Source organism: Equus quagga, chromosome 7 (assembly GCF_021613505.1).
Source record: "Equus quagga isolate Etosha38 chromosome 7, UCLA_HA_Equagga_1.0, whole genome shotgun sequence".
In the NCBI taxonomy this organism is placed as follows: domain Eukaryota; kingdom Metazoa; phylum Chordata; class Mammalia; order Perissodactyla; family Equidae; genus Equus; species Equus quagga.
The window spans coordinates 38,169,419-38,196,138 of NC_060273.1; the positions used below are offsets into that span (position 1 = coordinate 38,169,419).

Here is a 26,720-nt window from a genome sequence, read left to right on the forward strand (position 1 = left end):
TTTTTTCTCAAATGAGTTGAAATTCTTGATATTTGGGGTTTTCCACGAGCTTGTCCCTCTTTCTCTGTTTCCTGCTGCGTTTCCTCTTTGAGGTGGGTGGAGGTGAAGGGCAGAGAAAGAGTGTGCGAGAATTCAGTTGTCTGAACTTGAGAGGGTCCCCTTTTCTTCTGGAGGTCATCAGCTTTGGAGGCACCCACTCTGACCCCACCTGCCTCAGAGCAGGCAGATCCCGTGCCTGATTCTTGATCCCAGCAGGAGGGGTCACTGGGTCCTTCCTGGCTGGCTCTCTCTGTGGTCCTCTGACAGTCACCCCTAACTCCCTCCCCGATTCCACCAGCCACGTCTGCTGCTTCTAACTTGCTCCCACCCTTAGCTCTGGTCCCCTTCCCTGTGTGTTTTGGGCTGTGCCCTCCTCCTTCAATTGAGTCCCACCTACTTTCAGTCTCTCCAGGATTCCTCAAAATTTCCGGCCCAATTCCTTCCTGTTTTCCAATGCCATTAGGGACTTATTTTTATCTATTTATTTTCTGCTTTATTGAGTTATGAATGACAAATAAAATGTATATATTTACGGGCCAGCCCAGTGGCGCAGCGGTTAAGTACGCACATTCTGCTTTGGCGGCCCGGGGTTCACCAGTTTGGATCCTGGGTGCGGACATGGTACCGCTTGGCAAGCCATGCTGTGGTAGGCATCCCACATATAAAGTAGAGGAAGATGGGCACGGATGTTAGCTCAGGGCCAGTCTTCCTCAGCAAAAAGAGAAGGATTGGGAGCAGATGTTAGCTCAGAGCTAATCTTCCTCAAAAAAAAAAAAAAGTATCTATTTAGGTTGTACAATGTGATTTTTTTTAAAAGGTGTACAACATGATGATTTAATATATGTATATATTGTGAAGTGATTATCACAAATGGTTGACACATCCATTGCCTTGCATAGTTGGCGTCTTTTTTGTGTGTGTGCTAAGAACACCGAAGATCGACTCTTAGCAAATTTCAAGTCTACAATACAGTATTATTAACTGTAGTCACCATGCTGTCCGTTAGCGCCCCAGAACTTGTTCATCGTATAACTGGGAGTTCGTGCCCTTTGACCAATGTCCCTCCATCTCTCCCACCCTCAGCCCTTATCTGATATCTGGTTTGCAAAAATCCCACAGCTCTCACAAAGGCATTTTTGTCTGTGGCTGGCTGCCAAATTATTGTTACTGTGGGGAGATATGAGTGGGGAACCTTCCACCCCCCCATTTTGCTGATGTCACAGTAGGGACTTATTTTTAGATTTTAAATATCTGAGATCTGCGGCTGGGAGGGCCAGATAGGAGTGTGTGCTTATCTGCCATCTTGATCCAGTCACATATTGCCTGCATGTGTCCCCTCCTCCCCACTGCAACGCCCCAGCTCAGGCCACCTCACCTCTTACATGTTGCACCAGTGAGGCATTTTCTAAAATCAGGCCCATCTGAGTCATCCCCCTGCTCAGGATCCCTCAGTGACTTCACGATAAGACCTCCATCGAGCCTGATGGGTGCCATGCCTCTTTCTCTCCCCGGGCTGTCCCCTTCCTCCAGCCATCTGGCCACGTCTCATTGCACACAGGTCCCCAGACCAGCCATGGCCTCTCTCGCCTCCGTGCCTTTGCTCACACTGCTCCCTCCTCCGCTAATGCCATCCCCTCTCATTGCCCCACTTTTGGTCGCTGACTCTGATCTTTCAGTACTCCACTGGTTGGCCTTTCTTAGGACCCGGGTTGGGTGCCCTGCTCCGTTCCCATAGCTCCCTGAGCTCATCGTGTGGTTGTACTCGTGACCCCGAGTTCCTGTGGGTCGTAATCCTCTCCTCGTCCGTCTTCTCCAGCAGAGTGGGATTCCCCGGGGCAGCGGTTCAGTCTTTTTCATTGACTCTATACAGCGTTCAATGACTGAAATGATGCCAGGGCTTGGTGGCCAAGGGATGTGGGTACTCGCGCTCCCTCTTAGGCCCCGACAGAGGGTCTCAGCGCCCCCCTTTTACCCAAGAGGACGAGCCCCCCGGCTTGTGGAGAGGCCCTTCTCTGCCAGCACGGCCTTTTGACCCGCAGTCCGTGTTTCAGCGTCAGATAGGGCTGATGAGATTGTTGCTCTCCCACAGGCACTGGTGCCATCACACGGTGACGCGGACGGTGTCCTGCCAGGTGCAGAACGGCTCGGAGACAGTGGTCCAGCGCGTCTACCAGAGCTGCCGGTGGCCCGGGCCCTGCGCCAACCTTGTGAGGTAACGGTCGCGGGGCTGGCCTGCTCTGCCCTTCCTTTCTGTTCCCTTGGGTGAATCCAGCCCCAGCACAGCTGTCCGGGGAGGCGGGTGGACGCTCGGAAACAAGAGCTGAGCATGCATTTATGGAGCACCTTCTGTGTATAGGGCATGGGGGTATGTGTGTGCAAAGATGAAAGGATGCGCTCCCCACCCCGACAGAACCTCACCACCCAGCGGCTGATTGGTGGGGGAGAAGCCAGCAATGGTCAATGAGTGGGGCGAGGGGACAGAGTGGCTTGGGAAGGGCCAGAGGAGGATGAAGAAGGAACTAGCCAGCCTTGGTCCAGATGAGAGTGTGGGCCTATGATGCCCTTGCAAATCCGGCGTGCCTCCAGCCTTGACCCCATTATAAACCCTTCCCCTCCCGCAGCCCAGTCCCTCCCGCAGCCACGCCCATCTCTCAGCCCCGCCCTCTCTCAGCCCTGCCCCTCACAGCTCTGCCCTGTCGCAGCCCCGCCCCTTCAATCCCCGCCCATCTCGTCAAACCCCACCCCCCAGCCCTCAGCCGGTCCTCAGCATTCACATGGAAAGATCTGAATATGTGGCCCAGTGCAGGGTCTCTGAGACCCCGGCCTCGCCCACCTCCCCATCCTCTCCTCTTCCAGGCCCTACTCCAGCTCCAGGGCTGGCTTCCTTTACCCACTCTCGCCCCACACCCATCCAAAGACCCATCGCCATCTTGGATTTGACTCTAGCCCATCCCCATCAGGCCCCGTTGGGACACCCTTGAGGTTTGAAGGCCCAGCTCCCTTCCTCCCGCAAATAAACATTTGTTGACCTCCTCCTGTATGCAGGAGGCGGGGGTGTTACTGAAATAAGAAAGGCTGAGGATTGTGTAGCCCCCTCCCAGTGTGCTTATTATGCTTCTTGGTGTAATTTATTTTTTAGCGTAATTTTAGCTTTTTTTCTAAAGAGTCTGGACGCTGCGGGAGTCTGTGCTGGGCTCATCTCCCTGAGCAGAGCCTCAGGGTGGGAGGAGCTTGCGGGGAGCGGGTTCCTGGGAGCACTTTGAGGCAGGGACTGTCTACGCGCCTGTTTCCTAGTGTGTCACAATGCCCTGGGCTGAAAGCGAGAGACGACATCACCACAAGAGGCTTGGATAACGGAGCCTATTAATCTCACGATAAATCTGGGAGAGGCGCTATGTAAGAAGCTCTCTGGGGGGATGGGAGCAGAGGTGGGGCCATGGCTGAGCCGGGAAGCGGATCCCAGACAGGTATCTCCCGCGGCAGCTCCATGCTGGCGTTCAGGCCTGGGCATGCTCTGAGCTTGCATTTCTCTCCTAGGTTAGGGTGGCAAACCCCAGCGGAACCCCCCCACCCCCGCCGTCACCTCCCGGTGGGTGCCGTATTCTGTTGCTTATAATCCTGGCTGCTCAGCGCGTCTTGCACATTGCAATCTCAGTATTTACATAGAAATTTGCAGGGTTCAGTATTTCTTGTCTGTTTCCCCTCAGCACTTTCTGAAGCTGTGTGTGGCCCTATTCTTGTTCCCTTCATCTTTTGAAACATTCTGGATGCTTTCAATTGTGTTCACACAGAACTTTTGCAGGGAAAATGAGAGGGAATATGATCATGGCGTGATTGACTGTGAACTGCCACTTCCAGTTCTCTGCTGTTCTGAGTTTTCCCTGTTATGGGGGTTGGGGCTAGTACAGCTTTGGAATCCGAAAGACCAGCTGTGTCACCTTGAGCAAGTTACCTACCCTCTCTGGCCCTTATCTCTAAAATGCAGACAACCCTTGTCTCATAGTGCCATTGTTAGGATTCCACGAGAGAAAGTGCTAGTTTAGTGCTGCGCGTGGCGTGTTTCGGGACATGGTAATGACCGTGATTAACTGCTCCTTCCCCTTGCCCAGTGAATTCCTTCTTCCCTTGAAGGTCCAGCTGCAGCCTCCCCTTTTTGAAGCTGTTGCTTGCACCCTCCCAGGCAGAATCGATCAGTCCTTCAGTTACGTTCTCCCAGAGCCTTATCTGTCCTTCACAGAGCGCAGCCGGGCTGGTTTTAGTTAATTGTCTGCCTGTCCATCCCTCCCGCTGGAGTCTCTCCCTCCAGGCCAGGGGAAGTCTGACCTTCACGTTTAGATTCTCCCGCAGCTTTGCGAGTGCCTGGAGAAGATGATCATGAGCTTGGCAAAGTTTTGCCCACCTGCCCCCCCGCCCCGTTCTGCCTCCTGTCCCCACTCCCCCACTGTCCGGGTACTCACACTCTGCAAGGGAGGGACCCCCTCCACTGGATCCCTTAGCCAGAGGTCCCCACACCTCAAGGGAATTCATATCTAACTGAGGGCTCCTGGGCCAGGCCTTACCCGGTCATGTGTAGAATTGTGGGCAGTCCAACCAGAAGAAGAGAAACATGACAAGGAAGCTTGGAGAACCCTAAAGGGCATTTCTGTCTTCCTTCTTCTGGCTGGGTTTGGAAACGGGCTGTGTCCCAATTCCCTCATGTGGCTGTGACAGTGTGACCAGAAGGGAGGACGTGGGGCCTTGGCCAGTGTCAGGAGAGAGTGAGTGAGTCCGGATGGAGAAGGGTTGGAAGAAGGATGAAGACTAAATGGCTGTTGAAGCAGAGTTGGAGTGGGCCCGGTAGAGGCCCCGACTCCAGGGCGGGGGTAGCTGTTGGGTGTGAGCCCCATGGGGACAGCCCCTGCAAGGAGGTGTCCCTTGGTCTGTCCCGGTTTAATCTGGCTGTGCTTAAGGGCAGAGAGCCCGCTGGTGGGGAAGCGCTGGTGGGGGGCGCGGGGCAGGAAGTGAGAGCCGAGGGGCACCGGGAGGGGCTGCTCTCTGACCAGTGTGCGTGGAGCCCTGTGGCCGAGTCAGAAGCGCTGCCCTCCTCCCTGGCTGTCTGCCTCCCTCCTCCTGCCTTCGCCCCAGCTTGGGTCTCTGAGTGGGCCCGGGACCCTAGCCCATCCCACGCCCCCTGACTGGCTCACTCCCCATGAGCCCCAGCGAGGCAAGGGCCTGGCGTGAAGTGGAGCTTAATGAACGGTTGTGGATGGGCCGGCCCAATCACCTGGACGCGGCTGTCCACGGGCGTCCCCTCCTTGGAGTCGTCGGGATATAGGGATATTCTCCTGGGGCACATGGGCTGTGCCATAATCCTGCCACTCGGAATGAGCAGTGCCTTCATCGTCACACCTCTTTCTCCTAGAGATGAGCTTAGCTTTGCCTAGAAATAGGTAACGTGATTTTGGGGTGCTAGGAAACCCCCAAGCCCCAGATATCCCCTCCCAGGGTGCCTGCAAAGTTGTATTGGTTCACTCACTCACCATTCATTCATTCATCCATCCATTCATTCATTCACATGTCCTGGAGGCTGGTTGCATGCCAGGTTCTGGCTGACAGCACTGCTGTCTGTCTGTCTGTCTGTCCTCAAGGAGGTGGCACTCCAGGGGCAAATAACTGTTTCCAAATGGTGGCTGGGGTCTAGGGTAAGCCAGGCTACTGTAGGAGCGCCACCCATCCTGACGGGGGGGGCGGGGGAAGGCTCCTGGCGGAGGTGGCATCTGAGCTGAGGCAGGGCCTGGCGGGCACAGGGAGGGAACAGCTGGAGCCCCGGCACAGAGGGGCTCATGGCAGGAGGGGCTCAGGAGCTCCAGACCCCTGAGTGGGGCTGGGCGATGAGGGACAATGGGGGTGCATGAGGCAGGACGGCCACAGGGCCAGAGCACTCAGCTGAGGAGTTGGGGCTCAGCTGGTCATTCCCTTCGATTCGGCAGCGCCTTGTCCAGGAGCCTCCAGTTAAATATGATGATCTCCTCACCCCCTCCTGTAGAGGCAACTGGCTGAGGGACCCCCTACTGCCCCATGATGGGGGCACCTTGGGCAGTGAGGGCCCAAAGCAGAGAGTAGGAGGCAGAAAGGAGGGTGAGGGGGGTGAGAGCTCGTCTACCCATCACATTTGTGCCTGGGGAAGGTCTGCGTGCTCAGAGCTATGGGTTTCTGAGAGGAGCAGGACCGCCACGCTTTGCCACCTCCAGCCATGGGAGATGGAGTCGGACTCGAGCGTGACCAGAAGCTGCCTGCCCCCTCGGGTTCCTGGGGCATATGGCCCTTCCCCCAGGCAAAGAGAACCCTTGTCCTGGACCCTGCCCATTGAGGAGGCCACTCTGGTCCTCCTCTAACCATGCCCATCTTCACAGGGTGAGGAGTCCATGAGGCCAGGCGGACGTGTCCATCCCAAGTCTGCGCCCATCTTCTAGACCATTCTCTGGATACCTGGCTAAACAGCCCTGAGTGGCTTCCAGGCCCGCCCTGGCCTCTCCCCTGAATCTGGGGGACTGTGCCTGTTGGAGGCACACTCTGAGCCTCAAGGGGTGGGTCAGGGGTGGCTATTTGTGAGAGTAGGGGGCGTGGATGGAGCTGGGATGTGTGGCCTGGGTCCACACACAGGGTGTGGGATGGAGCTGGGGGTCGGAGGAGAAGGGGTGGGGGTTGGGGTTTCACTTGTTTCATCTGCACAGATACCCATGCTGCGGTGCGTCCAGCCCAGTGTGTGGCTTTGATAAGCCCTTGGTGAGTGTTGGCTGCGGCCCTCTGAGAAGAGGTGTAAGTATCAAGTGAGCAAACAGTGGCCGGTGAGAGAACACGAGAACTGTTTGCTGGCTGAGAGCTGGGGACACCTGCCTCAGCGTCCTCCTGCCGCACACGCCTGCTCAGTGCGAGCTCTGGGCCAGGGCCGTGCACGGGGAAGGGCCTTCTGCATCTCTGTGTAGCTGGATTCAGGGATCAGCCTGGCCGTCATCCTCGGTGGCGCCTCTCTCTGCAGGGCACTATGATGCCACACGTTATCGTCTTACATCCTGCATAGAAATGATGACCTTTCTACGACAAAAGTGTGCAGGTGGGGGAAGGGAGGTGTGGATGTGGAAACGTGAAGTGGGGCGCACTTAAGCCTATTTGGAATGCTCTAGGGGACTGGCATGTGCCCCCAGTCCCGCCTGTGCCCCCAGGAGCCCCATGGATGCCTCTTTCTTTCCATTTATTCATTCACTCAAGCTTTTCGACAAATACTTATTGAGGGCCCACTGTGCGCCATGTGGGACTATGATGCCGAATACCGCCAAATCCTCTCTCTCGTGGAGTTTATATTTATCTAAATAGGAAAACAAGAAAAAAATCTCCCCTCGTAATGATGGGGCCAGCCCGGTGGTATAGTAGTTAAGTTCATGCACTCCTCTTTGGCGGCCTGGGGTTTGGAGGTTTGGACCCCTGGCGTGGACCTACACACAGTTCGTCAAACATACTGTGGTGGTGTCCCACAGATGAAATAGAGGGAGAGTGGCACAGGTGTTAGCTCAGCAACAATCTTCCTCAAGCAATAAGAGGAAGACTGACAACGGATGTTAGCTCAGGGCCAATCTTTCTCACCAAAAAAATACCCCCAAAACCAAATCCCCTAATGAGTGTAGGAAATTAAAATAGGGTGATGTGACTGACTAATTAGGGTTACTTTAGAGGAGGTGGGAGAGACATGCTTTGAAGAGATGACATTGATGCTGAGCAATGAGTCATGAGAAAGCCTCCATGTGAAGACTGGGTGAAGAGAGTTGGTGCAAAGGCCCTGAGGCATGGAGGACCTGGATGAGGAGGTCAGTATCCAGAAGCAGACAGGAGAGGAGGAGAGTATAGGCAGAGACTGATCTCGGTGGGTTTCAGTTTTGATTTTATTGTAAGCATATTGGGAAGCCATTGAGGGTTTTAAGTAGAGATGAGAAATGATCTGGTTTAGGGTTTTTTTAATTAAACTTTTTATTTTGAGATAATTTTAAATTCACATGTAGTTGTAAGAAACAATACAGAGAGATCCCGTGTCCTCTTTAGACTGTCCTCCCAATGGTAACATCTTGCAACACTGTAGGACGATGTCACAACCAGGGAATTGTGATATTGGCATTGATGCCATCAAGATACAGAACATTTCGGTCACCACAAGGACCCTCCCCCCCATGTTGCCACTTTATAGCTACATGCACTTTCTTCTCGCCCCCAACCTCTCCTTAACCCATGGTAACAACTAATCTGTTCTCCAGTTCTATAATTTTGTCATTTCAAAAATGACTCATACAGTATGTAACCTTTTGGGAATGGATCTTTTCACTCATCCTAATTCTGTGGAGATTCATCCAGGCTCTTGGGTGTATCAGTAGTTCATTCCTTTTTACTGCTGAGTAGTATTCCACAGCATGGACGTACCACAGTTAGTTTAACCATTTCTCTGTTGAAAAAACATCTGGGTAGTTTCCAGTTTGGGGCTATTATGAGAATAAGGCTGCTATAAACATTCACGTCCATTCAGGTTTTTGTGTGAACATAAGTTTTCGTTTCTCTGGGTGAATGCCCAGGAGTGCAACTGTTGGGTCATATGGTAATTACATGTTTAGTTTTTTTAAGACACTGCCAAACTGTTTCCAGAGTGGCTGGACCATTTGACATTCCCACCAGCAGTGTCTGAGCGATCCACTCTCTCTGTATTCCTGCCAGCATTTGGTGTTGTCACTATATTTTATTTTAGCCTTTCTGAGCCGTCTGTTTCATTGCGGTTTTAGTTTGCATTTCTCTAATAGCTAGTAATGTTGAACATCTTTTTATGTGCTTATTTGCCAGCTGTGTATCTTCTTTGATGAAATGTTTGTTCCTGTCTTTTGCCCATTTTCTAATTGGATTATTTGTTTTCTTTTACTGTTGGGTTTGAGATTTCTGTATATGTTCGAGATACAGCCCATTGTCAGTTACGTGGTTTGCAAATATCTTCTCCCACGCTGTGGCTTGTCTTTTCATTCTTTTAACAGTCTTTTGCAGATCAAAAATTTGTAATTTCATGAAGTCCAATTTATTAGTTTTTCCTTTTATGGACTCTGCTTTTGGGGTCAAGTCTCAGAACACTGCCTAGCCTTAGATGTTGAAGATTTTCTCCTACGTTTTAGTCTAAAAGTTGTATAGTTTTGTGTTTGACATTCAAGTCCATGATCCATTTTGAGTTAATTTTTGCAGAAGGTGTGATGTTTAGAGCGAGGTTCATTTTTTTGTTTATGGATGTCCCAGATGTTCCAGCACTGTTTATTGAAAAGGCCATCCTTCCGTCACTGAATTGCTTTTGCATCTTTATCAGAAGTTCTTTGGGCATACGTATTTGCATCGGTCTATTTCTAGGTTCTCTGTTCTGTTCCACTCATGTATGTGTCTAGCATTCTGCCAATACCACACAGTCTTGGAAGCTGTAGCCACATAATAAGTCTTGAAATTGGGGAGACAGATTCCTCCCACTTTATTCTTCTTTTTTGAGATTATTTTAGTTACTATAGTTCCTTTGTCTTTTCATACAAACTTTAGAGTAATCTTGTCTATATTTGCCAGAAATCTTGATGGGATCTTTATAGGAATTGCATTAAACCTGTATATCCACTTGGGGAAGAATTGACATCTTTACTTTATTGAGACTTCCAATCCAGGAACATGGGAGGTCTCTCCATTTATTTAGATCTTTTTTGATTTCCTTCATCTTTCTTCATTGATTTCTTTGATTTTCTGTAGTTTCAGCATATAAGGCTATTCATTTTTTTTTGAGTGATTGTAAATAGCTTTTTTTTTGGTAAAATTGTGTTTTTAATTTTGATGTCCATGTGTTTATTGCTGGTATATAGAAATTCAGTTGATTTTTGTATGTTTATCTTGTATCCTCTGACCTTGCTGAACTCATTTATTAGGTCTGGGAATTTTTTTGTATATTTCTTGAGATTTTCTACAAAGACAATCATGTCATCTGTAAACAGAGGTAGTCTTGTTTTCTCCCTCCTGATCTGTGTGTCTGTTATTTCTTTTTCTTGCCTTTTCACTGGCTAGAACCTCCAGCACTAGTTGGAGTGGAGAGAATATTTTGTTCCCAATTGTAGGGGGAAAGCATTTCACTATCAAGTACAATGTTAATCATAAGGGTTTTGTAGGTGTTGCTGATCAAGTTGAGGAAGTTCCCTATGTTACTACTTTTCTGAGGGTGTTTATCTTGGGGGCTGAATTTTGTCAAATATATACATTTTTGCATTGATTGATGCAATCATGTGATTTTTCTTCTTTAGCCTGTTAATATGGTGATTACATTGATTGATTTTGGAATATTGAACCAGCCTTGCATTCCTGGAATAAACTCCACTTGGTCATGGTATATAATTTTTTTTCTATATTGCTGAACTCTAATTGCTAATATTTTGTTAAGGATTTTTGTGTCTATATTCAGGATGGATAATGGTCTGTAGTTTTCTTGTTTTGTACTGTCTTTGACTGACTTTGGTATCAAGGTCTCATGAAATGAGTTAAGAAGTGCTCCCTCTTCCTCCATTTTCTAGATGAGATTATATAGAATTGGTATTAATTCTTCTTAAAGAATTAATTTGTTAGAATTCTCCAGTGAAGCCATTGGGATCTGGAGATTTCTTTTAAGCTACAAATTCAATTTCCTTAATAGTTATAGGGCTATTCCAATGATCAATTTCATGTTGAGTGAGTTGTACTAATTTGTGTTTTTCCATGAATTGGCTCATTTCCTCTAAGTTGTTAAATTTATGTGTATAGTGATACTCCCTATTTCACTCCTGCTATTGATAATCTGTGTCTTCTCTCCTTTTTTCTTTATCATCCTTGCTAGAGGTTTGTCATTTCATTGATCTTTTCAGAGAACCAGTTTTTGGTTTTATTGCTTTTTCTCTATTGTTTTTCTCTTTTCAACGTCATTGATTTCTGCTGTTATCTCTACTCTGTCTTTCTTTCTTCTTGCTTTGAGTTTATTTTTCTCTCCATTTTGGAAGTTCCTGAGATGGGCTGATTTAGATTTTGAAAAGATCCCTGGCTGCTGTGGGGAGAATGGACATGGGTGCAACACAATGGTGGCTCAAGCTAGGATGATAGCGGGGGAAGTGGGGAGACGTGGGCGGATTCAGGAGGTGTTCTGGAAGCTGAGGTGAGAGGAGTGTCTGATCACGTAAGGGCAGGGAGCGATCAGGGATAACCCTAGATTTTTGGTTTGGGTGGCTGGCTGGCTGGGCATGTCGTTCATTGAGTTGGGGACACTGGCAGGAGGTCAGCCCTGGGAGGTGCAAACCAACAGCTTTGCTTTAGTCAAGAGAAGTTTGAGATGCCATCCAGCGGGAGGGGTGCAAGTCGGAGGTCGAAGACAAAGGTCTGGAGTGCCAGGAAGCCTCCGGGGCTGGGGCCATGTTGTGTTTTGTGGGTTCTAAGATGACTTTGGCAGGAAGAAGTACATTATCTTATCATCACTATGAACACTGCTAATTAAACTATATCACACCACCCACTGTCACACGAATGCCAACGTCAGAGATGTGAAAATGTCACAATCCGTGCCTTGCAGCCTTGAGGAAACGCAGAGTGACGGAGGATCAGGAGCGTGTAGACGGTGTTTAAAGCTGTGGGACTGGAGGTGAACTTCGGGATGAATAGATGGAGAAGGGAACAGTCGGGGCCCCCCAGCCTTAGAGGTGGGGCTATAGAGGAGGGTCGAGTGGTGGGGATGGAGGCCAAGATGGTATGGGCAGAGGAGAGAAATGAGAGGTGGTGAGAAAGTGAGAGGGGGACGACAGAAGAGTGTCTAGAAGTTCTGCTGGGAAGGGAGCGTGGTGCGGGGCTCAGAAGCGGGGGCAGCGTGGGGCTAAGGAGGTGCTCTGTTTGTTTTTAAGCTGGTTTCTAAACTCTAAACGGCCAGCAATGATCCGGGCGACAGGGGAGAAGATGGCACAGGTGGCAAAGGGCAGCTGTTGGGGTGAGATGCTGAGAAGCCCAGAGGGGTGGGCTCGGAGCAGGGGGCAGTGGCCTCATCAGAGCAGCAATAGGAGGAAGGCCAAGAGTGGGAGCACCCGACACCTGTAGGGGTCCATCCATGTGCCACTCAGACCATCTGCCCTTGGGGCTCTTTCCACCAACCCATGAGCACCTGGAAGGCAGGACCATGATGTCGTCACCCCGCTGTTCCCAGGGCTCCGGCACATTAAGGTGCTTGACGATGGTCATTAAAGAAACACATCCATCCTCTTGTTAAGTGAACAAAAAATTGTAATACCACTGCGTCCCCTGTAGATTTGCCAATCCCATGATTTTTTTATATTGGATTCTTATGGTGTGTGTGTTGGAGGTGGGGGTGAGGGCGGCACCCACAACTAACACTCAGAGACATACATGAGCCCCAGAGGACTGGGCCAGGCGCCCAGGCAGTGACAGCTGGTGTGGAGAGATGCCAGTGGGGCCTGCGGGCCTGCTCCGGCCTGGGGAACTGCAGCCTCACCCCCAGTTTCTCAGATCCTGCGTTTGGGCTGACGGAGCACCTGGGTGCCAGGCACTAGTGCGCCTCTCCCTCCCCCCCTCATAGGGCTGCATGGAGAGAGGAGCGGGCACAGGCCAGTCAGCGCTGGGAGCTGGTCCTGGGGTTTCCCTGGGGGAGGGACATTTGAGCTGAGACCTGGGGGACGGGGGACTGTCACTCGGGGAGGGCGTTGAATGGGGGAGGGGGAACAGCCTGTGAGGGCGACGCGGGCCCCTCCCTGCTGGCTTCCGGGGCAGCTCCATAGGGAGGGGGCTGGACCTGGAGACTTGCCTGTGAGGGACCCTCAGAACCAGCTCACGACCCGGAGGAAGGCAGAGAGGACAAGCCACGCTTCCCCTCCCTGTGCCTTAGTTTCCCTTTCTGGGAAATGGGGACATCCCCCCCACCCACCCTCATCTTGCTCCGGGGTGGAAATCATACCCCTGGCTCTGCCTTGTTCCTGGTGGCGGGATGTCAGGCGTTTCTGACGCTGTCCCCTGCCCTCCGGAGCCCCTCAGTCTGCTGCTGGAGGGGGTGGGCTGGGCCGCAGGGGGGACGAGCCCCAGGGACGAGGAGGAGGGGGGTTAAGTTTTCCTCGGCCTGGCTTCCCTGCCCTCGGCTGTCTCCTGGCTCCTCAGAGCTCTTTGATGGCATTAGAGCCAACCTTTTCCAGATGTGCCGAGTGGAGGGGTTTTCCGGAACTCTCCGGGGCTCCATCTGCCTCCTCCACGCCCCTCTGCCAGACGGCCCCCCGCCAGCCCGCCTCCCCGCTCTGGTTGTGTTGCCTGCTGGCGAGGCCACATGGAGTCCTGGACCTAGTGCTTTCTTAACACGTGGCTTTTCTTTCCTGTCCCTCCTCCTCAGCGGGCCTGTGTGGGTCGGGAAGCTCACCCAGGCTGCCCCCGCCAGCAGTTGGGCTTGTCTGGGCTGCGAGCATCTCCCCCTCTGTGGCCCCCCACGCAGACTGTGGGCCTGGGCTCGAGTGAGGGGGAGGCCTGGGAGGAACACAAACCCGCTGGGCCCGCTGTCCCTTCCGTCTGGCAGTTAAGAAGGACTAGCTTGGATTCTTGGAGGCCAGAGGCTAGAGGCTCCCGCTCCTGCCCCGGATCTGCAGTGGGACGGCCCCCTCCCTGTGCGCTGGCCCACTGCTATTAATCAGGAGATTAATAATCTACTGCTGCCCTTGCTGAAACCCCCACTCCCGTTTCCTGTTGAGTCTCCAGCCTGTCTCGGTACCTCCCAGTCTGGTCCTCCTTGCCAGGGTCCCTGGTGAGGAAGTGGGGCCAGGGCAGGAGCGGAGGCTGCAGGCTGGAGTGCCCAGTGATGGACGGGGTACCTGCTCCCTCAGATGAGGTCTCTGGGCTGGCACAGTCATTCTGAGTGGACGATGCCTGGATGATGGCCCTGTCCTGGCATCCACCAAGGGACCTCATGATGCTTTGGGGACATCACCTTTGGAGGCCAGAGAGCCATGGCCTCTGCTTGCATACCTCTGGTGATGGGCACCTCACTCCTCCTGGGATCCCTTTTTTCAAATGCCTTCTCATGTGATCATGTGCACCCAGGGCCACCTTTGGGGATGCATGGGACACATCTGCACCCTTTCCAGGACAGTCATTGGGCTGTAGGACTTCAGTGGGGTCCCTTGGAGGATCTCATGACCTCAGCTCTCAGTGTTTCCCGCCCACCCCGCTTTGTCAACCAGCAGCTGCCTGACTCTCTTCCCCACCTCCCACCTCTCCCTTCCTATCCAGCTGCCACACCGCCACAGGTGGGACACTCCCACAGCTTGGGTCTTTCTTGAAAGCAGATCTGATCAGAATGCTCCTCTGCGCCACAGTCCCTGGGTGGTCTCCCCATGGCCAGAAGGGGTGGTCTCCCAATGGGTACACAAGGCTGTCTGTTGACGGGTGGAAAAACCACATCAAGTCTTCTGTTTATTTTTTAATCTGCGAAATTAAGCTCTACTGATTTTTAATATATGCAAAGACAGTAAGTAATACACATATATATACATGGAAAAATTAATATGCATATATCGCAGACTCAGAAATATTTTGCTGATCAGGAGCATGTTCAGGAAAGCTGAGAGGGCGCTGGCCGGTCTCCACAGGCCCAGGCCAGACTCCCTGCCTGCGTTTGAAGCTTCACTGCTGTCCTGGCTGTGCCCCATCTGCCCGTCAAAGCATTCTGCTCCCCAAATTTCACCTCAAACGACCTCCCCACTCTTCTGCTGTCAGCTGCCTCCCTGCCTTCTCGGCTCAGCAGAGCTCCCTCAGGGGTCCCCACAAGTGGAGGCCTTTTCTGGCCCCTCCTGGTGGCAGTGGCCACGCCCTGCTCCCCCATCCCTGCAGCCATCGGTTTCCACGGATGCTCTAGGGAGCCCCCCGTGTCTTGGTCAGCGTGGCTGTTCCCAGCCTGGGACGCCATCTGGCACGTGAGTCACTGATGGTTTCATTCATTCCACCGGTCTTTATTGAGTGCCTACGACGTCCCCCGCCCGCCTGAGCTAGGCCTGGGGTGTGGCCCGCAGCTTAGCGGAGGAGACAAACGACATCAGGCAAGTGGTGGCCCAGGTAGATGTATAACGGTGAGGAGACTAAGTGTTTGGGAGGGAAGTCAGGGTTCTATGACAGTGGAAATAGAGGGGACCCAGCCTGCAGTGGAGCGCGTGGATCTGAGGATGGGCTGGCCAGGAAGGACCTCTCAGAGGGGATGGCACTTTCACCAAGCCCTGGGGCTGCGTTGGAGTTAGGGGGCATCTCAAGCAGAGCTCCTAAACTCGAAGGCTGATGCTGGAGTTCTGAGCCGGCTCGGGGAGGAGAGAGCGGCAGGCAGCCAAGGTGGACAGTGGCCGGATCTTAGAAGTCCACGTGGTCATACTAAGGGTTTGGGTTTTGTCCTAAGATTGAACAGAGAAGCTGGGAAGGGTTCACGGAGGAAATCTGTGTGTTGATAACATCTCTAGAGCTTCTATGTGGAGGCTGGCGGTGGGGGTGTAAGCTGGGGCACCACTTAGGGGCCATTGCCACCATCTGGGAGGGCAGTGATGGAGGCCGGACAAGGGTGGGGTGGGCAGCGAGCAGAGGACAGGTGGATCCATGCAGTGGAGGTGGAATTCCCTGGACTCAGTGATGAGAGGGGGCAGGGAGGGGAGGGTCAAGGTGTCTGTGGATATTTGTTGAGTGAATGACAACCCCCAGGAGAATTTACGTCTTTGAATTGGCCAAGTGACAGTGAGGGAAGCCCCGGATCTGCCCATCTGAGGGAACAAATGCAGAGAGGTCAGAAGTCCCCAGACTTGGGCAGTCTTGGGAAAAAAACCATGGCTGGTGAGGTGGGAGACCCCAGATGGAGACTCCCAATTGCATTTGGGGAGTTTCAGGGAAGGAGGGGAACTTCGAGGTTGTCACGGCTCAGCCCAGACTTTCTGGGGGCTCAGAGAGGCAGGGCTCGCTCCACGGCTCACAGACAGGCAGAGACGCGCTGGAATCAACTAGAAGCAAGGCAGTCGGCCTGGGCTGTCCTTGCAGGGGTCGCCTGGGACATGTTCCCCAGTGTCACCCTCGCTGGATCCCCATCTCGGCTGGGCCTCATCTCATCTTGGATGCGTCTACGGTGGGGACGGGTGGCAGCTGATGAAAAGACAGGCCCTGGGGGTGTGCAGTTGCGGATGGGGAGCGGGTCAAGCCTGGATCCTCCACTTCCTGACGGTGGGGGCCCAGCTGGGGCTCCGCTGCCCACCAGCTGCACAGTGCAGGCAGGACTCAGTGTCCTTGTCCATAAAATGGGAAGAGACACTCACAGTGTGAGCAGGCCGAGCACCCAGGTGTTAGTGGCTGCAAGTCCCTTGCATTCTCCTTCCTTTTCAGAGCTGACTTTGCCATCTGTAAAATGGGCATAGATAGCACTTTCCGTGGACCAGCGGGGGCTCCCTCACCTTCAGCCCATTCACACAGTTGCACAGCCTCTTGGCCAGCAGGCTCCAGGAGAACCGCCACGCCACGGGAGTCAGTAAATGGTCTGTCAGTGGATCCGTAGTCTTGCCCACCCACGGCGTGCCAGGCACAAAAAAGGTCCCTGCCCTCCTGGAGCCCACGGTGTGGCAGAGACACAGGCATCAATTAATAGCCACACGTGGGAGCACAGTTTGCAACCTGGAGTGAGTGCTATGGAGGCAGGGCACCAGGAGCCACTGGGAATGCTGATCTGGTTGGAGGCCTCAGGAAGGCTTCCTGGAGGAGAGGGCCTTCGAGGTGAGAGTGCAGGTGATTGGGCCTTAAGTGGATAATAGAGAGAGAGAGAGGGGTGCAGCCTCTCGGGGGAGCCTTGGCAAGCTGGGTTCTTCCCGGAGTCCAGCGACCTCAACGGAGACCGGCCTCAGGGCTGTCAAAAGTCCCACGAAGTCGGGAACCCCTGGGATTGTTGCCGTCTGTCTTATTGTGGGGGTGGTTTGGGGGGCTGTTCTGATTTGAAAGGAATTGCTCCCTGGGGTGAGGGGTGGGAGTGGGGCGGGAGGCCTCTCTGCCCCTTGGGAACAGTCTTGAAGCAGCAACAGATGGTCCAATCACCTTCGTATCTTATGTGGGCGCTCAAGGTTTTGTGTGTGTGTGTGTGTGTGTGTGTGTGTGTGCGCGCGCACACGTGCGTCTGTTTGTAGTTTTGTTCATTGATCCATTTATTTATTTTTGACAAAAATGGTATATATTTAAGGTGTACAAGGTGACATTTTGATAGATGCATATACACATCGTGAAATGATGGCCTCCATCAAACTAGTTAACATATCCGTCGGCTCCCATAGTTACCATTTGTGTGTGTGTGGTGAGAGCATTTGGAATCTATCCTCTTAGCAAATTTCAAGTATATGATCCCTTGTTATTGACTACAGCCGCCATGCTGTGCATTAGGTTTCCAGAATTTATTCATCTGGTAACTGAAAGTTTGTACCCTTGGATCAACATCTCTCCTTCCCCCACCTCCTCGCCTCTGGTAACCACTAATTTCTCTGTTACTACGAGTTCTGCCTTTTTTTTTGGTTCAGTATTTGAGGTCTTGAAATATTGTCTTCTGTGTCTAGCTTATTTCACTTTGCAAAATGTCCCCCAGGTTCATCCACATTGTTGCAAATGGCAAGATTTCCTTTTTTTAATGGCTGAATAATCTTCCATTGTGTATGTGTGTGCATATATGTCACCTTTTCTTTGTCTGTTCATCTGGTGATGGGCAGGAAGGCTGTTTCCGTGTCCTGGCTATTGTGAATGATGCTGCAGTGAACATACGGTGCCGATCTTTTCGAGATACTGATTTGGGTGCCATTGGATATATACCCAGAAATGGGATTGCTGCATCGTACGAGAATTCTATGTTTAATTTTTTGAGGAACCTCCATACTGTTTTCCATAGTGGCTGCACCAATTTGCATCCCCACCAGCAGTGCTGGAGTGTTCCGTTTTCTCCGCATCCTCGCCTGCATTTGTCATCTCTTGTCTTTTTGATGACGGCCGCCCTAACAGGGGTGAGGTGCTGTCCCTTTGTGGCTTTGATTTGCACTCCCCTTCATTGGTTGTTTCTTGACACGACTACACTCTGCCCAGTAGATGAGGCAGACAAGGTCACGCTTGGGGAGGACTTCCCAGTCTGGAGGTGGCAATTACTAAGTAACAAATAAATAGTTTCATTATCAATTATAATTGGCAATAATAGCTGTATTAGCCAGAGGTCTCCAGAGAAACAGAGCCAATAGGATATATATAGACATATAGAAAAAGGTTTATGATACGGGATTGGCTCGTGTGATTGTGGAGGCTGAGAAGGCCCACGGTCTGCTGCCTGCCAGCTGGAGGCCCAGGAGACCCGGTGGTGTAGCTCCAGTCCACACCCGCAGGTCCGAGAACCAGGAACTCTGATGGCCAAGGGCAGGAGAAGTTGGAAGTTGTTGGAAAGAACAAATTTACCTTCCCTCCATCTTTGTGCTTTATTCAGGCCCTCAGCGGACTGGATGATGCCCACCCATGCTGGTGAGAGCGATTCTCTTCACTGAGTCTACCAATTGGAACGCTATTTTTCTTCCAGAAACACCCTCACAGACACACTCAGAAATAATGTCTTACCATATATCCGGGCATCCCTTAGCCCAGGCAAGTTGACACAAAACTAACCATCAGGATAGCTCACTTTCATTATCGTTTGCATCTCCTGCCTGGACGCTGTGTTAACCACTTCGTCGGCTTGGGCTGCGATGGCAAAATGCCACACCCTGGGTGGCCTAAGCCACAGACATTTATTTCTCGAGGTTCTGTAGGCTGAAAAGCACAAGAGCCAGGGGCCAGCGCATTTGGGTCCCGGTGAAGGCCCTCTTTCTGGCTTGTAGATAGCTGCCTCCTGTGTCCTCACGTGGAAGGGAGACAGAGAGAGCTCTGGTCTTCCTCTTCTTCCGAGGGCACTAACCCCATCATGGGGCCCCACCCTCCCGACCTCATCTAACCCTAATGACCTCCCAGAGGCCCCGCCTCTGAATACCGTCACCCTGGGGGGTAGGGCTTCAGCATACGGATTTCGGGGGGACACAGACATTTGGTCCATCAGAGAATCATCTAAGTTTTTAATTTAGCATTTACATTTTTATTCCTTTTTGAGTGATTCGAAAGCCACGAAATTCAAAATCCAAAAAATATAGACGAATATCCAGTGAACACAAAGGTCCCCCCACCTTGGGGGCAATCCGCATGATCGGTTTCTTGTGTTTTTTTCAGGAGATAAAGGATCCCAACTGTATCCCTTATGGATATCGATGCAAAAACTCAAAACAATATATGAGAGAATAGAATCCAGTGAGATGGGGGAAGGGTGGTACGGCATGGCCGTCTGGGACTTAACCCAGGAATCCTAGGTCGGTTTCACATTTGCACACTGATTAATGTGATCTCATCAAAATCATGGAAGAAAGGAGAAAAACCATGTGATCATCTCAATAGATGCAGAAAAATCATTTGATAAAATTCAGCACCCGCTGAGTGAATGAGAAAAAAAACAACTCTGAGCAAGCTAGGAACAGGAGGGAAACCTCCCCCCAGCTGACAAAGAGTATCTGTTACGAAACCTGCAATCAACGTCCTGCTTAATTGATGAAATATTGCATCTCCCCCCCTTAGTTTGAGAGTAAGAAAGCAATGTCTGTGGTTGCCACTTCTATTCCGCATTGTTCTGTCGGCAATAAAAGGCGTTTAGCTCAGAAACAAGGAGGGAGAACTCTGTTTACAGACGACATTATCGGGTACACAGAAAATCCAAAGGAAGAGACAAATATGGTGCTAGAACTCCGCAGGTTCACTGGATACGAGGCGCCATAGACCAAATGTCTGTGTCCCCCCACAGTCCATCAGTTGACATCCTAACCCCAACATGAGGAATTAGGATGTGGGGCCTTTGGGAGGTGATTAAGTCATGAGGGTGGAGCCCTCCTGAATGGGATTAGTGCCCTTAAAAAAGAGACCCCAGAGAGCTGCCTCACCCCTTGTGCCGCCTGAGGACACAGCGAGAAGACAGCTGTTCCGAACCAGGAAGCGGCCCCTCGCTAGACCCCGACTCTGCTGATGCCTCCATCTCGGACTTCCCAGAACTGTGAGAAATACACTTCTGTTGTTTGTAAGACACCCAGCCTGTGGTGTGCCGTTACAGCAGCCCGAATGGGCCAAAATACAAGGTTAATAAAGAAAAAATGAATAACGATATACTAGCGGAACCAAAGCGGAAAAAGAAAGGTAAAAAACTTCCCCAGGTACAGCAAAGTAATAGAGCGTCAGATACTGGTGTGAGCTGAATGTCTGTGTCCCCCACGTTCATAGGTTGAAGCCCGGACCCCCAGTGCAGCTGTATTTGGAGATGGGGCCTCTAAGGAAGGAAGTAAGGTTAAATGAGGTCATAAGTGGGGGGAGCTTGGTCTGACAAGATTAGTGTCCTTATAGGAAGAGACCCCAGAGAGTTCCCTCTCTCTCTCTCCCTCCACACGCACACGCACACCGAGGAAAGGCCGTGTGAGGACACACACTGGCCACTGCAAGCCAGAAAGAGTCCTCACCAGAAACCGACGTGGCTGTGAACTTGATCTCAGCCTTCCCAACCTCCAGAGCTGTGAGAAGATAAATTTCTATTGTTCAAGCCCCCCAGCCTATGGTATTTTGTTACGACAGCCTGAACAGACTAATACAGAGATCTAGCAGTAAATTTAACGAAAAATGTGCAGACTGCTGAGAAAAAATCAAGACCTAAATAAATGGAAACTTATGCCATTTTCATGGATAGGAAGACAATATTATTAGGATGTCAGTTTTCTACAAATGAGTCTATAGATTCCATGTAATCTTTATCAAAATCATAATGAGCTTTTTTGCAGAGATTGATAAGCCAATTAAAAAGATCTTTGGGAAGGCAAAAGACCTAGAAGAGCCTGAAAGAGCATAAAATCGGGAAACTTACATTACCAGATTTCGAGACTTACTATGAAGCTACGTTAATAAGGCAGCGTGGTTTTGGTGCAAGGACAGACAAACAGATCAGTGGAACAGAACAGAGAGTCCAGAAGTAAACACACATTTAAACAATCACTTGGTCGTCAACAAGGCACTCAAATAATTCAATGGAGGGAAAAAAGGTCTTTTTAGCACTGGTGCAACTGGATATCCAAATGAAAAACAATGAACCTTGACTCCTACCCAACCAATAGTAAAATTTTTAAAGTGGTAAATTGGACTTCATCAAAATTAAAAACTGATTATGATAAATACCCCTTTAAGAAAATAAGAAGGCATGTCACAGATTGGGAGAAAACATTTGCAATGCATAAATCTGACAGAGGTCTCCCACAAAAAATATATATCTTACAAATTAATAAGAAAAAGCACAAAACCCAATTTAAAAGTAGGCACAAGTCTTAAACAGGAGCTTCACAAAAGGAGATGTCCATGTGACAAACATGAAAAGGGGCTCAACTTTATTTAGTCAACAGAAATTGCAAATTAAACAGTAAAGAAAAGTACTACGCACACCCTTGAAGGAGTAAAGTGAAAATGGCGGACAGTGTAAATGTCGGCGAGGTGATGGGGCAACTGGAACTCATTCGCTGCTGCTAAGATGTGAGCGGCTTCCTCCGCGTGGGTTTGGCACATCTGTTTGTTGCATCTACTAAAGTTTGACATATATCCATCCCTGGGTATATGCTCCAGAGAAATGAAAACGTGTGTTCACATGAGTTCTACGAGAACGCTCACAGCATCCTCTTTCATCATAGCTCAGAGCTGGAGACAACCCAGATGTCCATCAACAGGGGAATGGACAAACTGTGGTATATTTATCTAATGGAATATTATTTAGCAATAAACGGGAACAACATACAGCTACACTTAGCGACATGGATGAGCCTCACAGACATAATGGATGGAAGAGGACAGACACAAATGAGTGCCTGCTGTAAGATTCCGTTGTAGGAAATTCTAGAACAGGCAAAACCAATCTCTGGTGAGAGAAGTCAGAAGAATGGTTACCTCTAGGGGCTGGGTAATCGACTTGGAGGGGACGCAAGGGGACTTTGGAGTGATGGAAACGTTGGTGTACACATAGGTAAAAATGCATTGAGCTAGACATTAGATTGACCTATTTTACTGCATGTAAATTACATTTAATAAAACAAGAAAAAAATCCATTATAATGTGGCCGGGAACCCAGTACTTCCATCGTAGCGCTGACCCAAGTGTGCAATCATCCATCCACACGTGTGGTCATATGTTAGTGCCACAGCTCTGGCAGAGCGGAGCCCACACTGCCGTATTCAATCTGTATTCCCAGTGCCTGGCACGCAGCGGGCTCTCGGTACATGTCTGCTTAGTACGTGAATGAGCACTGGGTCAAAACCGAGCTCTGTGCAAGGTGTTGTGGGGGCGCTGAGGAGGGAGCCTGTGAACTCTGGCCAGGGCATAGGGGAGCTTCTCAGAGGAGAAGGGGACATTTGAGTCACACCGTGAAGTCCTTTGGAGACTTTTCTCAGGCTGGGTAAATGAGGAAGTGCAGGTAGGCAGAGGAAGCTGCTCGTGCAAAGGCCCGGAGGCAGGGAGAGCAGCTTGTTGTACTGTGGTGGTAGGAGCTTCGGCTGCTGGTGGTAGACGGAGGGGAGGGTAGAAAGGTAGGCAGGGCCTTATTTGCCGACCTGAAGAATTTGGTCTTTAGTCTGTGGGAGCCATGGGAGGTTTTGAGATAAGCCAGTCGCAAAACTGGATCTGCGTTTTAGAAAGATCCCTGGGTTTGCAGACTGGACCCCGGCAGAAGGCCTAGGAGTTCTTCGTGAACGTAGGAAAGCGAAGCTCCCTCAGGCTCTTGCCCAGACTGGGGACAGGCCACCAACCCTGAGCCTGCCTTGGGCACTCAGGTGAAACCGCGGGGGTCTGCCCTGCCGAGCCCTGGCCTGCTGGGCTGGTGGAGCAGCGCCACCTACTGGCACCCCCTGCTCCTGGACTTGGCAGGCCACCTGGTTCCTCCCGGTCCCAAAGTGGGACGGGCCAGCCCCATGGCCCTCAGATGAGGGGCAGAAAGAGACCTTCTCTGGGGGACGAGCTCTCCCTCCGGTTCGGAGGCCTCAGATCAGTACCTTGTGCAGACGTAGGAAGGAAAAAATATTCCCTCGTCCTTAACAGACACAAACTAGCATTTTTAGGCTGTGCCGCTTCTGCCTGGGTTTGGATCCTAGTTCCACTATTTTCTAGCAGTGTGACCTTGAGAAAGTTACTGAACCTCTCTGTGCCTCGGTTTCCTCATCTGTAAATTAGGAATAGTCATAGTACCCACCTGTTAGGGTGGTTGTGCGTCAGCAAATATAAAACACTCAGAATGTGACTGGCGCGTGGTGAGCGCTCGGGCCAAGCTCCTAATCTATTATTGTTTTTATCATCGTCGTCATTCAAGGTATGGACTGCAGAATGACCGGTGCGTTTGAGGGCTCACGGGCTGGAGGCTGAGAGGTGGCCTGCGACACAGGGGGCCGTGTCAGCTGAAGAAGGGCCAGTGCTCGTGACCAAGCAGCTCGGACTGTCTCCTGACCCCAGTGGGCACGGCCGAAGGGCGGGGGCTGGGAGGAAGGAGGGCACATCTGCGTTGTGCGGACCCAGCATCTGTGCCTCCACTTCTGCTCTCATCGCCTTGAACATGCGCCCTCCCAGGGAGCCTCGCTCCTCCGCCCCGCCCCCACATCCTGTCTCCAGGGGGTCCTCAGCAGGCAGACCAGGAAACAGGCTCAGGGAGGTTGAATAATGTGCACAAGTCGTCCACACCATGAGTTCGGGGTGAAGCCCCCGCAGCCCGGGAGTCCGTCTGCCCCAGGGTGCTGAGGTGACAGGAGGGACCCCCTGGGATGCACAGATTCAAGCAACAAACGCTTTCCTGCCGGCATGTGGCCCCGGCTAGATTCCAGAGCTTTCCTGCTTTCTCTCCACTGGAGCAACGATCTCATTTCAGAAATTAGTTTTAAACCGGGCATCTTTTACGCAAATTAAAACTTCTCCCCTCTCCCAGCCTGGCCTGCTTCAGTTGAGTGTGCGAGCGTGTGTGAGTGTGAAAGTGTGTGTGTGTGTGTGTGTATTCTGCAGTCTCTTTGTACTCCTTGCACCCAGGTTCATCAATCCACTTATGTCCCACCGAGCCCCTTGCTGTAAGGAGTGGCGATGGTGACACTGTTCCTCTGTCACCTCCCCACCCCCCGTTGGCCTACATCACTGGCTCCCTTGGGGCGTCTGATGTCCAAAGGCCTGGGCTCGCCCTCCAGCTCCCAGCTGTGGGCACCTCTCCGTACAGACTCTCACTCCTCACTCAAAGGTGCCAGCCGCTGGCAGCGCACACAGTGCTGTCATACCCCCTTTAGATTCCAGGGGCAAGCTGGTTTGCTGGAATGCTTATGAAACACGAGTGAGAAGATTTTTTTAAGAGAAAAAATTAGTGTAACAGGGTTTTTCAGATTTAGTGCTGTATTTCTGAAATTCGAGACGTGACTTGTGTGTTTTCCTGTCCACGTTGCATCTCAGAACGTCACGCCCACTGCTACCAATTAATTCATGATTTTTCCGTTCACCGGTTAAATTGCTTGGTGTCAGCAGATTCAAATTTTGTGAAGTCATACAGTTTTGTTTTCAACAGGAAGTCGTGCCAACTCCATCAAGCGGCAGGGTTGTAATGATGCCTGTAAAGCGAATAGTAAAAGCCCAATTTATCCCCCTTGTGAAATTGGGCCATGTATTTTATATTCACTATTTTTGCAGTTTCACAAAATAGTAAAAAGTTATTTGTAAGAAAAATTTCGAAACCGTAGGAGCGTGAGATTTGACCACGGAACCCACAGCAGTGTGCAAGAGCTTTCGATGGCCGCGAGGGCCCCACTGCTGGGCTTCGAGTTCTCCTTGCAGCGTCTCTCTCGGCCGCCAGGCTGCGAGTGTCTCGAGGATGGGCACTCAGTGTTGTCAATCTGTGACCACCGTGCAGGAGAGCATGTAGTCGGCGCTCAATAAATATTCATTAGATGAATCAACAAAAAGTAATAACGGTTGGGAAGGAAGTTGGAGTCCAGTGACTTGCGAGTGGCTGGAGTTTGTACAGGTTCTAACGATGTTTTTCTTTTCCTTGTTCGTTATCTTGGTCAACGTCTCAGTTGGCTCGGGCTGCTGTAACAAAATATCCCACACTGGGTGGCTTCAACAGTAGAAATTTATTTTCTCAGATGGTCGCCTTCTCGCTGTGTCCTCGCGTGACCCTTCCTCAGTGCGTGCATGTGAGCGACGTCTCTCTCTTCCTCTTCTTATAAGGCCACCAGTCCCATTGGATTAGGGCCCCACCCTGACGACCTCAGTTAACCTTAACTCCCTCCTAAGGACCCATGTCTAGATAGTCACACTGTGGCAGGGGTAGGGCATCAACACATGGATTCTGGGGGACACGATTCAGTCCATAACAGTCGGTGTGGAGGACATTTACCCCTTAGGTGGCCACGTTTGGACGCTTGCAGGAAGGCAGAGCTGGAAGGAACTTAAGAATTCACCTGGCACAGAGATGAGTGGTCACTTGCCCGGGACCACACAGCTGCCCGCCACAGAGTCAAGGCGATGGGTGGCTCCCGGAGCCCTGGGCTGGGCTGTCCTGCAGGGCTGGAGTCTGGGGCGGCCGGGCGGGCGCTCACACCGTCCTGTCCTGACGCTGCCCTTGTGTTAGTTACAGGACTCTGATCAGACCCACATACAGAGTGTCCTACCGCACCGTGACGGCGCTGGAGTGGAGGTGCTGCCCTGGCTTCACCGGGAGCAACTGTGACGAGGGTGAGTCTGCAGGGGTGTGGGGGGCAGGGGACAGGGCGTGGCCCAGCCGGGCTGTGGAGTTCTGGGTGCTCCTCCCTCCTCTGCCCTCCTCCTGGGAGCGGGTCTCCATTCCTCCACATTCCTTCCTTCCTGTTCCCAAGCGCCTCTGAACCAGATGCTCTGGACCCGCCAAACTGGGGTGAGGCTGCCACCTGCACCAGGGCGTCGAGGTGGGGTCCCTGTGTGCACCGCTTGGGTGGGGGGTGGAGGAGAATCACGAGCCCTGGCTTGGGGGGGGAGCGTTCGACCTACAGTCTGTTTCTTCCGCCCTGGCTCCCACTCACGCAGGGCCTGGGGCAGACAGAGCTGGGTGTCCGGGCTCTGAGCAGATGCATACGAGGGCCCACCAGCCTTGAAGGCTGTTGTAGCTTGAGGCAGACAGACCTGGTGGCAGGCCACGGCAGGAAGGCCTGGCCCACTGCCCCTGCCCTCTGCCCAGCTGGTGCCCAGAGGGAGGACGAGAGGTCGGGGTCGGGCTCAGCCTGGCTGCGGAGCCCGATGGGGCCGGACAGCAGCGCTCACGTGGAAGTCAGGGCTGGCCCACAGCAAATCCCTGCCACCGTCACTGCCAGGGAAGGCGGGTCCTGCCCACCCAAGAGGCTTGCAGCCCGCCTCAATCCGCGGAACAGCTGGTCAGTCCCGAGGCTCAGGGGTCACTGTCGTATTTGGAAACAGTAGCTCTCCTCAACCTGACTTTCTGACAAAATCGTTCTCTCTTATCTTTTTTTATTACCCAG

The 26,720-nt window shown here is 51.8% G+C and overlaps 1 protein-coding gene across 2 annotated transcripts in view; it reads left to right on the plus strand.

The window, feature by feature from the left end:
- Window positions 1-26,720, plus strand: part of COL26A1 (collagen type XXVI alpha 1 chain) — a 159,009-nt gene that overhangs the window by 40,708 nt on the left and 91,581 nt on the right. The window contains exons 2-3 of one of the 2 annotated variants that reach the window (XM_046667548.1): window positions 2,129-2,251; window positions 25,841-25,944. In XM_046667548.1, coding sequence (XP_046523504.1) covers window positions 2,129-2,251; window positions 25,841-25,944 — 227 coding nt within the window. The remainder of the gene's footprint in view (window positions 1-2,128; window positions 2,252-25,840; window positions 25,945-26,720) is intronic. The other variant, XM_046667549.1, reaches the window with a different exon arrangement.